General features: G+C 38.9%; 1 protein-coding gene across 1 annotated transcript; it reads left to right on the top strand.

Annotated features, from left to right (window-relative positions):
- Positions 1-363: 363 nt before the first annotated feature.
- On the top strand, positions 364-14,916 carry slc30a5 (solute carrier family 30 member 5). The gene is made up of 16 exons (XM_022204026.2): positions 364-885; positions 1,362-1,484; positions 1,601-1,667; positions 2,293-2,378; positions 2,504-2,591; positions 3,577-3,664; positions 3,782-3,858; positions 3,965-4,135; positions 5,766-6,054; positions 7,298-7,506; positions 9,143-9,300; positions 9,378-9,507; positions 11,524-11,773; positions 11,851-12,077; positions 12,688-12,816; positions 14,632-14,916. The coding sequence occupies exons 1-16, from the start codon at positions 815-817 to the stop codon at positions 14,800-14,802; spliced, it is 2,334 nt and encodes a 777-aa protein (XP_022059718.1). The 5' UTR covers positions 364-814; the 3' UTR covers positions 14,803-14,916.
- The last annotated feature ends 92 nt before the right edge of the window (positions 14,917-15,008 follow it).

The following is a 15,008-nucleotide window of genomic DNA, read 5'->3' on the forward strand; positions in this document are numbered from 1 at the left end:
GGTCTAAGATGATTTGTTAGTATCCAGAATTAGGATTTAGTCACAGTTTTTGTGTGGTTACGTAAATCTAGATCCTCATCCTAAGATTTTTGACCTGGCTAACCCTAACCCTGGCTTAGTTTTCAGTGCCCTGAACTCAAAGGAAGTGTCATTAAATGCGTCAAAAAATAAATAGAAATAGCGAGGTAAAATACAACATTTTAAAATGATAAATGCGTGAAAGATGTTTAGTCGCCATAAACTGCATTTAAAGTCTATTTTAGTTATTTTTCACCGCAGCCATTTTCTTCCTCGTCTGCGCAGAAAACCGAACTGCGCAGGAGCAGCGCTCGCGAACACACGCCAGTGACGTGGACGGTTTACCGTGTCCGGAAGTGCCGTGGCTTCATGGACAGCTCGGGTGCATTATCTCCTCATTCCGGAGTTTTTCCTTCATTTTGATCAAATGAATTTAAACATAGAGATTTTTTTCTGGCTCTGACTAAGCGCCCATATGTTTTTCTTTGAGCCACACCGGATTCGGAGGACTAACGAAGCCGGAAACTTTGGATTTAATCCTAAATGGCATGTTTAGCTAGCCGGCTAACAGGCGAGGAAGGCTAGCAGCTGACTGCAGCTTTCTGATTGTGTCCAGTTTAGTTTAAAGACTAAAATAATCACTACAGGAGGATGAACAAGAGGCAGAATCGGCTTGTTTATATCCTCCAGCGGGGAATAGACTGCGGTTTGTTGTCACTATTTTGGGAATAGTGATGTAAAGGATTCTGGGAGCATAAATACTGTTGCTGGACTTTGAAGTTTTTGGGTCTTGAAAATGGAGGATAAATACAGCAGCAACGTCCTGTCTGGGGGGAAGCTGGGCATGGTGGAAGTGCCTGATTCCAGGTATATCTCTGTTCTCCTTGGATTAAGTTAATCTCATGTGATTGAGTCAGTTAAGTCTTGTCATTGTCGCCGCAGCACCAGCTGGAACTTCTCTGGTGTCACTGCTGAGTGTTTGATCAGTTTGTTGCTTAGTTGTTTGACTGTATAAATGTCCAAACCAGTTAAAATCACAATTACTCAGAGCCCGAGGACTTCATTCAGTTGTTTGTGTCCAATATATGCCATCAATCCTCACATTTGAGAAGCTTGACTGAATGAGTTTAATGATTAGTTTATTATCAGACGTGTCGATCATTATCTATTGACTTGATTAACTGGCTTATTGTCAACCCTTACATTGAAAAATACTGCAGCAGCTGACCTACACACAAATTGGATGCATAACCTTAAATAGGACTGTATGTTAGTATGTTTTTGCCCCTCTATCACCCACACAAGCGCTGATATATTCTTTTATTCTACTTTTTCTTCTGCAGGTTAACCAGGTACATTGTTCTGCTGGTCATCTCGAAGGTCCTCAAGGCTCTTGGGATCTTTGAGTCGTACGATATCCTCAAAGTTGTTCACATAGTTCAGTTCATCTTCATATTAAAATTAGGGTAAGTGCCTTGACTTTTCTTATGTGCAATTATTTAATTTCATCGACTATTTATAGTGATTGTTTTTGGATTTATAAACGTGACAACAAAATGATCCTTATCTCTTTTTTTTATAGGAGCGCTGTTATTCTGCTTTTCTTTCAAAAGCCGTTTTCATCTGGAAAGGTCATCTCAAAAAGACAGGTGTGTTGGATTAGTTTAGTTTGTGAAATTTTAAGCCTCCGTTTTATTTGAGCAAATAAATTCGTTCACTGTCAGGAAAATTCTCCAGTGGAGTCCTGACTTCTCCAAATTAATACTCAGTCGTCTCTCAAGTTAAAGCAAAGTTTTACTTAAGCAAAGAATCAACATGAACAGAGCAGAGTCTGAACAAGTGACTGGCGACGGTGGAAAATAGCAGAGCTTTTATACAGACACATAAACATGAAGTACACATCTTGGTATGTGTTATCTCTACAGACGGGCGGTTAGGACTGGTTTCTTATCCTTCAAACTCCTGTGCGAGCAGCTTGTCCTTGTTCCTCTTTTAGCACACATCACACAGTATTACAATAAATACGAACATTCAGTCATCAAATACAGTCATTTTCATAACATCCACACCTTTATGTGCCAGCTCAGCTTCATTCAACATTAGTGACACGCACGTTTGTTAAATCTAAAGTACGAAGATTGTCGTTCTTTTGCCTTTAGAGTTCAAAATATTTGAGCATTTAACTTTACTAAAGTAAAAGAAAGTGTTTAGTGCATAAACATCAACCTTTATAGTGATTAATCTGATTTATTTTTAATCTGTTTTCCTTTGTAGTGGATAAAATTACTAAAACACGCTGTTTTCAGCTGTGTCATTTCCCTCCTGGGCTTCTTCGGTCTAACTCTCTGTGGACCTCTGAGGTAAATAACTTGATGCTTCCTACAGTCTGAATACAACAACACTGCATGTGAGAATAGTGGTGTGCTTTTGGCTGTGGGTGTTTGTGTTTAGGATGTCATGAACATTCGAATCATGTCTTTCTCAGGACGTTATTGCTTTTTGAGCACAGTGATGTCGTGGTCATCGCTCTGCTTGGTGTTCTGTTCACAAACTCAGGAGGAGGACCTTCCAAGGTACGAGGCCACACACCCACACACCCGGTTTGAAATGATAAAACGATTTTACACTGCACTGTTCATTAAGTTTTTCAGTGTTAATGTAATATTGGCTTTATTAGAGGCATGTATTTACCTCAAAACAGATTTTTTTGCTTCATAAGCTGATGTTTGGAGTAGAGTTGAATGCAGCTTAGTTCACTAAAGCTGTTCCTGTTGTGTGTGCTCTGTGGTAAATTAGAAACCTGTAGTAGTCAGAGTTGGTTTCTATGTATTATAATGACATGTTGCATTTATATTAATCCACAGAGCTGTTTGACTAGAGTATGCAGGTAAAAGAGGTAAAAGTTCATTTTACCGTCATGCAACATGAGGCTACTTTTCTTTGCCCATATTCCTATCAGAACATTGTACTCGTCATTAACCAAATTAATTGATGAGATACTGGAAGATGGTTTCATAACTTAAAAGAAGCCTGACTTAACCGGAAACATGAGTAGTCAGGCAGTCAAAAAGTTTTGTAGACAAACTCGGAGATTAACGAAACGTATTGGAGAAAGGAAAGGAAGGCGAACTTTAAAAGAACAGCTCAAACTGTCAACAGTAAGCACCCACAGTCGTAGCATTTTTAGTGTGTTCTGTTTCAGCTTTAACTCCAAATAGCCCACTTTAGGTGATTTTACTTCCTTATAACCCCTCTGATTGTCAGCAGTTAGTTTGGTGACTAGAAATTCATCAGAAGTTATAGAAATAAGATCAATCCTGAAAGGAAGAAGTTGTAAATAACCAAAATTCTTGTTATTGAGAGCATTTTTTTTGGTTATCTCATGGATGAAAACAGTGTACGGAGGTCAGCCTTATAATTTAAACATTTGAAAGTATTTAAGCAAGAAAGTGGAGGTTACACTGCTTCATTAGGAGGTAATTTTGACCATATCTGGACTGAAGCGACCGTAAAATAACGCTGTGGTTGTTGTTTGTAAAATGCATTTCTGTTGTTTAGACCAGAGGTGCTGCTTTCTTCATCATCGCTGTGATCTGCCTCCTGCTGTTTGACAACGATGACCTGATGGCGAAGATGGCCGAGCACCGTATCCTTTGAGTCTCATAAAAGGCAATACTTTGATCTGTTTTCACTGTTTATTGATGGGATCTGTTTGTGCTGTGTTGTTTGGTTCTGCGTTTGCCTTGACTCATCCTGTAACCAGCTGAAGGACATCATGACAGCGCGCTCACTCACTTCCTCTACACTGCCATCGCATTTTTAGGAGTTGCAGATCACAAAGTAAGCAAAGCCGACACTCCAACTTTACATTTTCTCTTTAATGCTGCCTGCAGGAGCCCAGTAAAGTGTTGCCTGTGCTTTAAATCATTCCTCCCGTGCCTGTCAGGGTGGTGTTGTGCTGCTGGTGGCCTCTTTGTGTCTGAAAGTCGGCTTCCACACGGCGTCCAGGAAACTGTCAGTGGAAATCGGTGGCGCTAAACGTCTCTACGCCCTCGACAACCTGGTTTCTGCGATGGTGCTGCTGCCCTGGGTCATCGTGCTGTCAGCAACCACAGAAGTAAGTGACAACAGACCATGTGACCAAATGAGAAAATACTACATGCCTGTTACACATTTTGTCATTTTGGAGAATTGCTGGGCTCACGGAAGTGTACAAGATGTGAAAAAAAACTCAAATTAGAAAGATATCTGAGACACAAGAAGATGTTTTACGGCTTAAAATGAATCGGGGAGAACTTATTTTCATCAAACAGGATAAAAGACAAACCACAGGCACTGTTTCAAATCAAATTGCTCCATCAGACCTGTTATCTAAATTATTTCCCAGCTGGTGGCAAGATCTATACCTACTGATGCCACTCAGTGTTTTGGTCCTTCCAACACTTCAATATAAAGCAAGATATCATCACAACTACATTTCAACACATTTCCATGTAATTCAATGTCTATAATCCCTAAAAAATGTCTGTCAGTGATTTTAGTGAGCTTCTCCACATTGTGTGTTTACCCTCTGAATCACAAATCCACCTCTGACTGCTTTGAAAAGCTGAGATTTTTCTAAAAATCGACATTTGTCCACCATGTACCAGAGCATGATACGGTAAAAACAGGAAGAATTGTCAGATTTTCAGCTTTCTGCCCATCCTTGAAGGTGTTTCGCTTTCGGTTTTGTCAGATAGACTTCCTGAATCTGGAGTAAAATAAGGAAGATGCTGTTAAAGTCGTTTGTTTTACCTAAATGCTGTTTGCAGCAACCAGATTATGTAAAAGAACACATAATTCTGCGCTACTTGAAAAATTCGAGAAGCAATAAGTGACTGTTATATGACTGAAGTGCAGATTGTGTTTATAAAAAGCAGAGAGGAGACAAGTAGAAACAAACCAAAAGCTGGACACTACTGTTCAATAGTTTGGGTCACCGTCAAACATCCTTATTCTTGAAAGAAAAGGAGTTTTTTTTCATTGAAGATAACATAACAAATGAATCAGAAATCCAGTCTAGACATAGTTAATGTGGTAAATGACTATTCTAGCTGGAAACAGCTGATTTTTAATAGAATATCTCCATAGGGGTACAGAGGAATGTTTCCAACAACCATCACTCCTGTGTTCTAATGCTACATTGTGTTAGCTAATGGTGCTGAAAGGCTCATTGATTAGAAAACCCTTGTGCAGTTATGTTAGCACATGGATAAAAGTGTGAGTTTATGGAAAACATGAAATTGCCTGGGTGAATCCTAAACTTTTGAATGGTAGTGCATGTTGCAAACTATCCACAGTATGTAAAATACAAACTTTTTTCCACTGTTTGTAGCATGTGGGTGCTTTTTAAAAGTTACACATAGTGATTCTAGGTTTTCTTCTATTTTGTTAAATAAATGATAAAAGAAGTTACATTTTCAGATTTCTTTCTTTACAATTCATGGCACTAGAACTGTATGATGAGTTCTTTGTGCTTCTAGTCATGGCTGTTCTGTTTCCATAGAGGTGCAGGACTTTATATTCCAGTGAAAAATGAGGCTATAGTGAGTAAAAGTGTGACAGGAGCAAAAACTCCCACAAACTGCTTGTAGTTTAGAGGGTTAATTGCAAATGTGTGTTCATACTTTCTATATTTTTACTTCTATCTCTTTCACTAGACCTATTAATTTAACCCCAGTCACTGTTTTCCTCTCGTTGTCATCCAGAGTAAAGTAGAATCGTGGTCGTCCCTCGTCCTGCCGTTCGGGATGATCATCTTCTCCGTCATGATCCTGGAGTTTTACGTCGAGGCCGTCTGCTGCGCCAAGATGGAGACGCCGAGATGCGCCCGGTACGGCGCCATCGCCCTTTTCCTGAGCGCTCTGCTGCTGGCAAACTTCTGGACTCATCCGCTGACCGACCAGCTTCGCTCCATAGGAAAACCTCCCCAGCAGGTCAGCACTGAGCATGTGCTGTCTGGAGGAGTGCTGGTCAGCGCCATCTTCTTCATCATGTGTGAGTAACAGCTGTGGGAGTGGGCACAACTTTGGACTCTTTACCATTTGAAATTTAACAGCAAAAATAAAATACAAAGCAAGAACAGAAGGGCTAACATGCATTCATGAAATCAGAACAAACAAATATACGAATACTGTTTAATTAGACTATGATTACAATGGGGAAAATAACCTTAATTTCTGCACACTTTCTGCCTTTCTTCATCTATTTCTGCATCATCCAGTGTTCTCTTTTTTCTTTAATCTTGAAACATTTAACATTGAAGTTAGCTTCTGATAGTAGGGTTTTTTCTCCAGATATTTCCATATTTCTTGCATAATAAATGGTCAGATAAATGGTCAGCGACAGAAAAAGAAAACCAGTGGAACCAGTTTTACGTTTGTCTTGAAGGAGCTTTTCCACCTTGATAAAGATAAACCTTGACAGCTTTATTATCTTGGTTTACACGTGTTTAAGATAAAGGTTGTGCTAAGTTTAAACTTGTGTTATCAGACAGTGAGTAGAACTCAAACCTGTACAAACACAGAGAATACAAGAGCGGTTGTAAACATACACATTCACAGAATCATAATCTTACAGCTTTTTGCCTCAGTTTAGTCCAGCAATAGAGGTCATTTCTACACTTCGCTTGGTGTGGGCGCACTTACAGTATGGCTATCAGACATGACAGTTAACACTAGTAATAATAATAATAATATGACATCTGTCACAAAAAAACTGGACTTTCAGTGACTTCTACATGAAAACACACGATAGCTGTACATAAAAAAGGAATGAAAAGTTGCTATCTAGCACCTTTTATTTAGCATTAATGTAACTGTATGATGAGCAGCTTAAAAATTGACCTTTCTGCATCAATTTCAACCATATTTTTTCTTTTATCCAGTCAAATGGATGCATTTTACTGAAAGAGTCCATATTGTGCTCATTTAGAGGTTAATAATCTTAGTTTTGGAGTCTACTGGAATTATTTACATGCCTTAATCTTCAAAAGAAACATGATTTTACTCATATTGTATACTGCTGTAGCACCATTTTCAACCCAGTTTTAATTTGAATTAAACCCAGAAGAACATGTAACTTCCTGTAGAAGTTGCTACGTTACACATTTCACAGTGTTCTCATGCAATATCATCTCATATCTCTGGCCTCTTTACCCAAGATCAGAGCTAATTTTAAGTCGGTAGATTAGCCTTAATTTCTCTGCCCTTTCTGCCCATCTTCATCTTCATCTCTGCAGCCTCCAGTATTCTCTCGTCTCCATCGAAGAAAGGTCAGAAGGGCACCCTGGTGGGTTATTCCCCTGAAGGGACGCCGCTGTACAACTTCATGGGCGACGCCCTGCAGCACACGTCGCAGTCGCTCCCACGATTCATCAAAGATTCACTGAAGCAGATCCTGGAGGAGTACGACTCCAGACAGATCTTCTACTTCCTCTGTCTCAACCTGGTACGTACGAGTCAGAGGGACGGAGCAGCTCTTACACCAATAAACACGTTACAGAAAAGTAAGCTGCAATGGGGGACATGATTAGCACACTAATATATTTTCCAGAACAAATAATCTGAAATTTATTGATTTGCTTCAGTTTAAAACTGTGCAAAGTACAAAGTAAGAGGAAATTTTCATTGAAAAAACTGCACCATGAATATTGAATGTTTATCAGTTTAGGGGTGAACTTATGTCCCAGTCTGGACAACCTTAGAATGAGCACAGCTATGAAATAGTTTTATAGATTGTTTGTAAAATAGAATCATGTGAAAACAGTGCATTTGTTCTTGGAAGTTTGATGCAAACAGGAAACGGTAAGATATGAGACGTACAGGTATTTAGCAGGTAGAGTTAATAAGTTAAACTCATCCTGTTTGTTTCCAGACATTATTTTAGGTTCTAGATTTGGTTTGGTTGTTTTTTTGTGTGTTTTATTTTCTCTGTTGCCTCTATGATATTGTAGCATGTCTGAAATAAATGAGATCTTCTTATATTGATTTTAAATCCAAATTTTCATGTTAAAACACCACAAATGTATATAACTACAAGACCAACTAATTCTGAGATGTACAAGAATGTGGATGGGACAAAATTACTACTAAGACGACAAAAAAGTACTTTGAGAAACTGCAGTTCTGCTTTAACAAAGTATAAATGTCAGCTATTTAATAGAAACTGAGAATGTATTGCAGGGACTGTCCCATAAAATGTTCCTTCTCTGGTGTAACACCCTAATGATGCTGGTGTTTAAAGATGAAAAACAAAAAAAAGTCAAACCTGCCATTGTGACTATATGTGCTTTGTTTATTATTTCTGGGTAGAAACAGTAGTTTACAGACAGCAATTACACCAAAAATGTGCAGGATGGCTTTTAGAAGATAATGTTTCTGCTATTTTTTAAACATAATTTAAATTTAACATCTTTTGTAAATAAATCAGCGTCAAAATGGCCAATAACAAGACAAAAAAAGTAAGTAACGAAACTACAGTTCCGCTTTTACAAAGTATAAAGGTCAACTATTTAATACAGATTGAGAATGTACTGCAGGAACATTCCTAAAAAAATATTCCTTCTCTACTATAACACCATAATGATGCTGGTGTTTAAAGATAAAAAGAAAAAAAATCGTGTCAGTAGAGGTCAAAACTGCCATTGAGGCTGTGGTTATATTTCTTTTGTTATTTCTAGGTGGAAGAAGTGCTACAGTTACACAAAACATGTGCAGGATGGCTTTTATAAGATAATATTTCTGCTATTTTTTTTTCAAACTATTTCAATTTAAAAGCTTCTGTAAATAAATCAGGGACACAAAATTGAATTAAAATGCAGAAAAGATTAAGTTTATATTCCTTGAGGCATTTGTTCATGGATACATACAGTTATCTATTCTTAAAATACATCTCAACAGATTCAGGCCGACAAATTGCACAATAAAATGTGATTCAGATGATTATATCAGGAGAAAAATAATCAAATGTGATTTCAGTTCGCCTTCCAGATGCTCGTTAGATGTCAGCGTTGGTGAATAGACTTGGATTTGGCCTCATGTGTTCTGTTTTTATTTCATAAATCTCGTTGCCGTGCGTTCTTCAGGCCTTCACCTTCGTGGAGCTGTTTTACGGCGTTTGGACCAACAGTCTGGGATTAATCTCTGACGGCTTCCACATGCTGTTCGACTGCTCCGCTCTCGTCCTCGGCCTGTTCGCTGCCCTCATGACCCGCTGGAAAGCCACCAGGATCTTCTCCTACGGGTAAAATACCCGAAGAATAATGTCATGATAATGTGCTTCAGACTCAGCTGGATGTCTGATAAGTCGCTGTTTTACAGGTACGGTCGAGTTGAAATACTTTCCGGATTCATCAACGGCCTGTTTCTGATGGTCATCGCGTTCTTCGTCTTTATGGAGTCGGTCACGCGTTTGCTGGATCCTCCAAACATAAATACAGACATGCTGACGGTGAGTGAACTGCTTCTAAAACCTGAGATGTTTAATGTTAATATGAACATCCAGTAGGTAATACAGCTGCACGTTTCCTTGTCGGACACATTCCTTCTCCTTAAATGTAAATAAAAGAACAAACTCAACCAGCGGCTCAGTGTGGAAACTGTTGTATAACGTTTCATGTGGAGCTTTTTCCAGCCTGCTAAAAATAAACCTTGCTGTCAGTTTTATCTTGATGTACAAATGTTTAACTGAAAGGCTGTGCTGAGTTTAAAATAGTATATCAGACAGGGAGGATTTAATGGAAAGATGCTATCTGGCACCTTTTATTTAGCGTTATTGGAACTGTACGATCCACCTAAGCATCAGTTTGAACCGTTCTTTTCATCCTCTTTTCTTTCTCATCCAGTCAAATAAATGCTTTGTACCTAAAGAGCCACTATTATTCTCATTTACAGGTTCATTATTTCCGTTTTTGTGATCCACTATATTAAATTTACATGCTTTACTCCTCAAAAGGCGCGTTATTTTTCCCATACCGTATGTTTCCCCTCCTTACTCTCCATCTGAATCACTTTATTTTAGCTCCTGCCTCTTTATGGACTCCAAATAGCCCCGTTTGAACCTCCCAGAACTATTAAAGACTCCTGTAGAAGTTGCTGTGGGACAGAATCCACAATGTTTTCATAAAATGGCATCGTCCAGCATTACTATTTGGACAAAGCTCTGGCCTTGCAAAGCTAATGTTATGTGCTAACAGAAAGGATTTTCCTATTTTTGTGTTTATTTCCAACAAAAATAAAAATAATCCACTGACTTTTGCCAGGAGTGCATGATAGCTCTTGTGTTTGCTCCTGCAGCCGACAGTAGAACATTTGTCATGTTTATGGAGCTTGTAAAGACATTTTCGAGTTAGCAGAATTTGAGGAAATAATGGCAGACATGTCGGACTAGCTTCTATGGAACCGTCATGCAGGTATGTTCAGTGTTGATGTAGAAAAGTAATGGAACAAGAGCCTGGATTCCAAACTAGGTGTTTCACACCGATAAGGTCCTGTGGGAGATCATTTTACGTACACGAAAAGCACCTTAAAACATCTTAAAGGAAGAGGAACTCCCCAAAAAGCATAAAATGGAGAGAAGCACTTTCAGAATAAATTGAGAATTACTTAGATGTTGTTGAAGATCTTCAGCACAACTTAAATTACCCACAGACGTGAAGGAAAGTAGAGGTAACCGTGGAAAACACCAGGTACCATCCTTAGAAGCATAAAGTAACTGTTTGAATTGTGGAATAATTTAAGATTTAAAAAAAATCTTTCATGCTGTAGGCCATAATTATTAAAATTCATATAGAACAATGCTTGAAACTTTTAACTTTGTGTGCATTGAGTCTAGAATATATTAATAATATGGTGATTGTTAGAAAATATTCAACTTCAGTGCAATACATTTACCATGTTGAGATGCACTTATATTTAATGAAGCTTATCTCAAACAAAGAGGGATGTCCGGTACACATTGTCTGGAAAAGCTTAACTTGAAGATGCGATAAATGGAGAATAGAATCTGAAATGCTTTTCATCCTCAGCCTGATTCAAGTCAAATCCTTTAATGGCTCCTACAATAAAAACATTCAAACGCTCCAAAGCATAAACTAATTTAATATGATTTATTGAAAGTGGATATTTGTTCCTTTAAGGTTGCGACTCTACAAAGCAAAATGCCAAAACCAAGTGTAGTTTTTGTTTCTGGTGATATCTAGAAATATGCACTGATTAGTTTTGGTACACATTCCTCAAATTTACCTAGGACAGGCTTAATATTAATACATTTGAGATATTGGTTCATATCAGTAAAATGTCTTTCTGTTAAGTTTTAATCTTATTTCTCATCCTCTATCTTATCTCATTTTATTGTTATTTCAGTTGTGTGAAGGGAACTCACAAAGTAAGAATTTCATCACTCAGGGTGACCACCGTGTTTCTGCTGTGTTTGACAATAAAGTTCTTGAATCTTGAATCTCTGCAGCCGGTGTCTGTGGGAGGTTTACTGGTCAACCTGGTGGGAATCTGCGCCTTCAGTCACGCCCACTCCCACGGCGGCAAAAGCTGCTCGTCACAAGACCACGGTCACTCGCATCACGGCCACTCCCACGGCGAGCACAGCCACGGAGGTCACGGACACTCTCACGGAGGACACGGTCACGGTGGACATGGACACGGAGGACACGGACACTCCCACGGCTCAGGAGGTGGAGGAATGAACGCCAACATGAGAGGTTTGTGTTTTTGAGTCTCGGCACATGAAGTCACAGTTCCAACCCGACGGCATCCTGACGTTTTTTTGTCCTTCCAGGCGTTTTCCTTCACGTCCTCGCCGACACTCTGGGCAGCGTCGGCGTCATCATCTCCACCATCCTCATCCGTCAGTTTGGCTGGCTGATCGCCGACCCCATTTGCTCGCTCTTCATCGCCACGCTCATTTTCCTCAGCGTCATCCCGCTGCTGAAGGACGCCTGCGAGGTTCTTCTTCTACGAACTCCACCAGAACACGAGAAGGACCTGAACACTGCGCTGGAAAAGGTAAATGAGGACAAACTCACTGCAGATTTCTTTAACAGGTCGTGAACTTACTGCTCATTAAAATAACTGCGTATCTGTTACAGAAATATGCAGCCGTTAAGGGAAATGTTTTGTTTTGTACTTGTATTGACTGAATGATGGCAGATTATCCACTGCTGCATATTGATTACATTTAAAATCAGTTGCATGTGATGCTTTTTACCTCCACTGGTGAGATTATGTTATGGAGTCCTGTTTATTTGTTGGCATATTCACTCAAAAACAACACGACAGATGATTTTAATTTGGTTGAAAGTTAAACTATGAGCTAAAGAACAAGTTTCCAGTTCTTTTAAAGCATCTGCTCATAATTGAATAATGATGAGAATTGCGTGAGATTAGTTTCTACATTTTAGAGGTTCTTTTTTCTTGGAGAATATGCTACAAATTACCCACATTCTTAAAAAAAAGGCTAATTTCTTGAGATGGAGTCACTAATGGCATCAGAATGAGGTAACTCGCTCTTGGAAGTCCTTTGACAACCGTCATCTGCAAGACTTAAAACTTTATCACCGCACTGAATTAAAAAAAAAAAAACATTCTCTTGATGTTTATTTCCTTCCTGTTTCAGATAGAGAAGATTGAAGGAGTTTTGTCGTACAGAGACCCTCATTTCTGGAGGCATTCGGCCAACATGATCGCTGGAACCATCCACCTGCAGATCATGTCGGATGTGGTGGAGCAGAGGATCATACAGCAGGTGGGTGTCTTGTTCTGTATTTTGTGACAAGTTCTATGTTTGTTTGTTTTTTTTTTCAAACTGTGGAGTCACTACAGGCTCCAAATCTGAAGAATGTATTTATATAAAAGATGGACAAACCTCCAGAAACCTGTTCCATAAGGTTTTTTTTGCAAATAAACCAGGATTATATCAGTTAACCTGACTTACTTTGAAGTTATTTTAATTCCATAATGCAAATTCATGCTGAGAAACATAAAACACATTGAGAAAAGTAGGGATTACAGTCCAAAACCTGAATTTAATGTACCTAACAAATCATTCAGGGCGAAACTGGTTCCATAAAGGTCAGGTTAAGTTCATGGAGTCAGGCTAATTTAATACAGGTTCAAGCAATTGAGATAATTGTGGACTTTTCTTTAGTATATTTTCTTTAGTTTTAAGTTTTTGAACTTTAAAATATGGCAGCACATCAGAGTCAGCGGTAAAATCTCTTAAACCTTTTAGACTAACTATTGTTAAAATGACAATGAATTTAGCAACTGCACAGCTTATTTGTCACATCAGATGTTTTCAGAAATGTATTTTGCTGAACTATTGCGATAATAAAAGTTTTGGGGCAAGCCACCACGTTGGTCCGGCTTGAAATCCAGGAGCAGACGGCTGTCCGATCGGATGCAGCCAATGTTTGTGTGGCCATAAGTTTGTGAATCCTGTGTTGATTTCTGTTGAAGAGAAGATCATCTATCATGACACTGCCGAGTTGTGCACTCATCAAGTGTCCAGTGTTTTGGCACCATTAGTCAGACTAACTGTAATAAACCAAGGTAATTTAGTTAACTTGCTTTAAGTAACAGACTCCTGGTCTGCAAAGTGAAGCCAATGTGAAAGTGCCTTAAACCTGCATTCTTTCTTATGGCCAGCAGGGGGTGACTCCCTCTGGTTGCAAAGAGGAAATCAATTGTGTACAAGTCTATGAGAAAATGACCCAGCTTCTCACTGAATTTGCTACCTCAGTGAACATTTTCCCGTTAAGTTTATGGTCTCAGTCGCTGGTTTCAAGTCTCCTTTAATACAGAATGATGTTTAGTTTGTAAATTTTGGTCCCATTAAAAGTGAAGTCGACGATAAAGCACTGCATGCTTTAGGTTGTAGCTGCCTGATTAAGGAGTAATCGCTGCCATTTCGTAATGTCCTCAAGTTCTCAGGTGGATCCACTCTACTTGTCACATCTGGTTTTAAAAAGTAAAATGGCGATTCCAGAGGGGGCAAATTCCAATCTTGAGGCTTCAGAATGGTTGTCTACAAACCAATGGGTAACGTTTTGGTGTCTATGATCTAAAGGCTTAGCTTGATAGTAATGAATCATAATGTTTAGTGTCATCCAATCTTTTTTCAACCAAAGATTTTACTGTTTTCAAGAATCAAGGTCTTAATGGGCAGTTTAGGAATGCAGATAAATGCATATTACATGCGTTTAATAACTTATCAAAATACTACTTCAAAGAAAAAAAATTAAGGTTGCCTGCACAATTCCTCAATGCCACAAAAATGTTTTCTTGATCGACAATGTTTCAATCCCACTTAGAACTTCGTCAGGTCCAAGTTGGGGTTAAAATGTCCGTCAATAAAAATGTATTTTGTGCCATTTTATGCATGTAATCCACTACTTTTTATTACTTCTAATGTGCCCCTTGCCATGGAAGTTAACCATTTTTTTAAAAAGGCATTTGATTTCCGTAATCCGTCCAACTTTCTCCGGGGTTGTCAGGTTTGACAGAATGAACAGACCGTTGGCTCTGAGTTGAGTTTGACCATCTTCCTCCTCATTGGTAGGTGACGGCCATTTTGAAAGACGCGGGGGTGAATAATCTGTCGGTCCAGGTGGAGAAGGAGGCGTACTTCCAGCACATGTCTGGACTCAGCACCGGATTTCAAGAGGTTCTGGCAATGACACAGCAGATGGAGTCCATGAAGTATCTGAACGACGGGACGCGCATCATGTAACCCTTCGATCAGTGGGACCAAATGAAACTTTAAGGGCTCAACTCTGAGTCTCTTTTTCATTGAAATGTACAGTGTATGTATGTGGTTTAAATAAATCTGAATATATTGCTTTTATTTTCCTGTCGGCTCCAGTTTTTTTTTTAAATTGTAATTTAAAAATCAGGAAATCACCCTTTTGGTTGGAGCAGATTTTTGTACATTTGTCC

The sequence above is a fragment of the Acanthochromis polyacanthus genome, chromosome 18 (genome assembly GCF_021347895.1).
Source record: "Acanthochromis polyacanthus isolate Apoly-LR-REF ecotype Palm Island chromosome 18, KAUST_Apoly_ChrSc, whole genome shotgun sequence".
In the NCBI taxonomy this organism is placed as follows: Eukaryota; Metazoa; Chordata; class Actinopteri; family Pomacentridae; genus Acanthochromis; species Acanthochromis polyacanthus.

Bases quoted from the DNA above. Each gene is read 5' to 3' on its own strand.
- slc30a5 (XM_022204026.2), top strand. From the start codon at position 815: ATGGAGGATAAATACAGCAGCAACGTCCTGTCTGGGGGGAAGCTGGGC. The intron at 1,485-1,600 runs GTAAGTGCCTTG...TTTTTTTTATAG, and splicing joins ATCTTCATATTAAAATTAGG to GAGCGCTGTTATTCTGCTTT. The intron at 1,668-2,292 runs GTGTGTTGGATT...TTTCCTTTGTAG, and splicing joins AGGTCATCTCAAAAAGACAG to TGGATAAAATTACTAAAACA.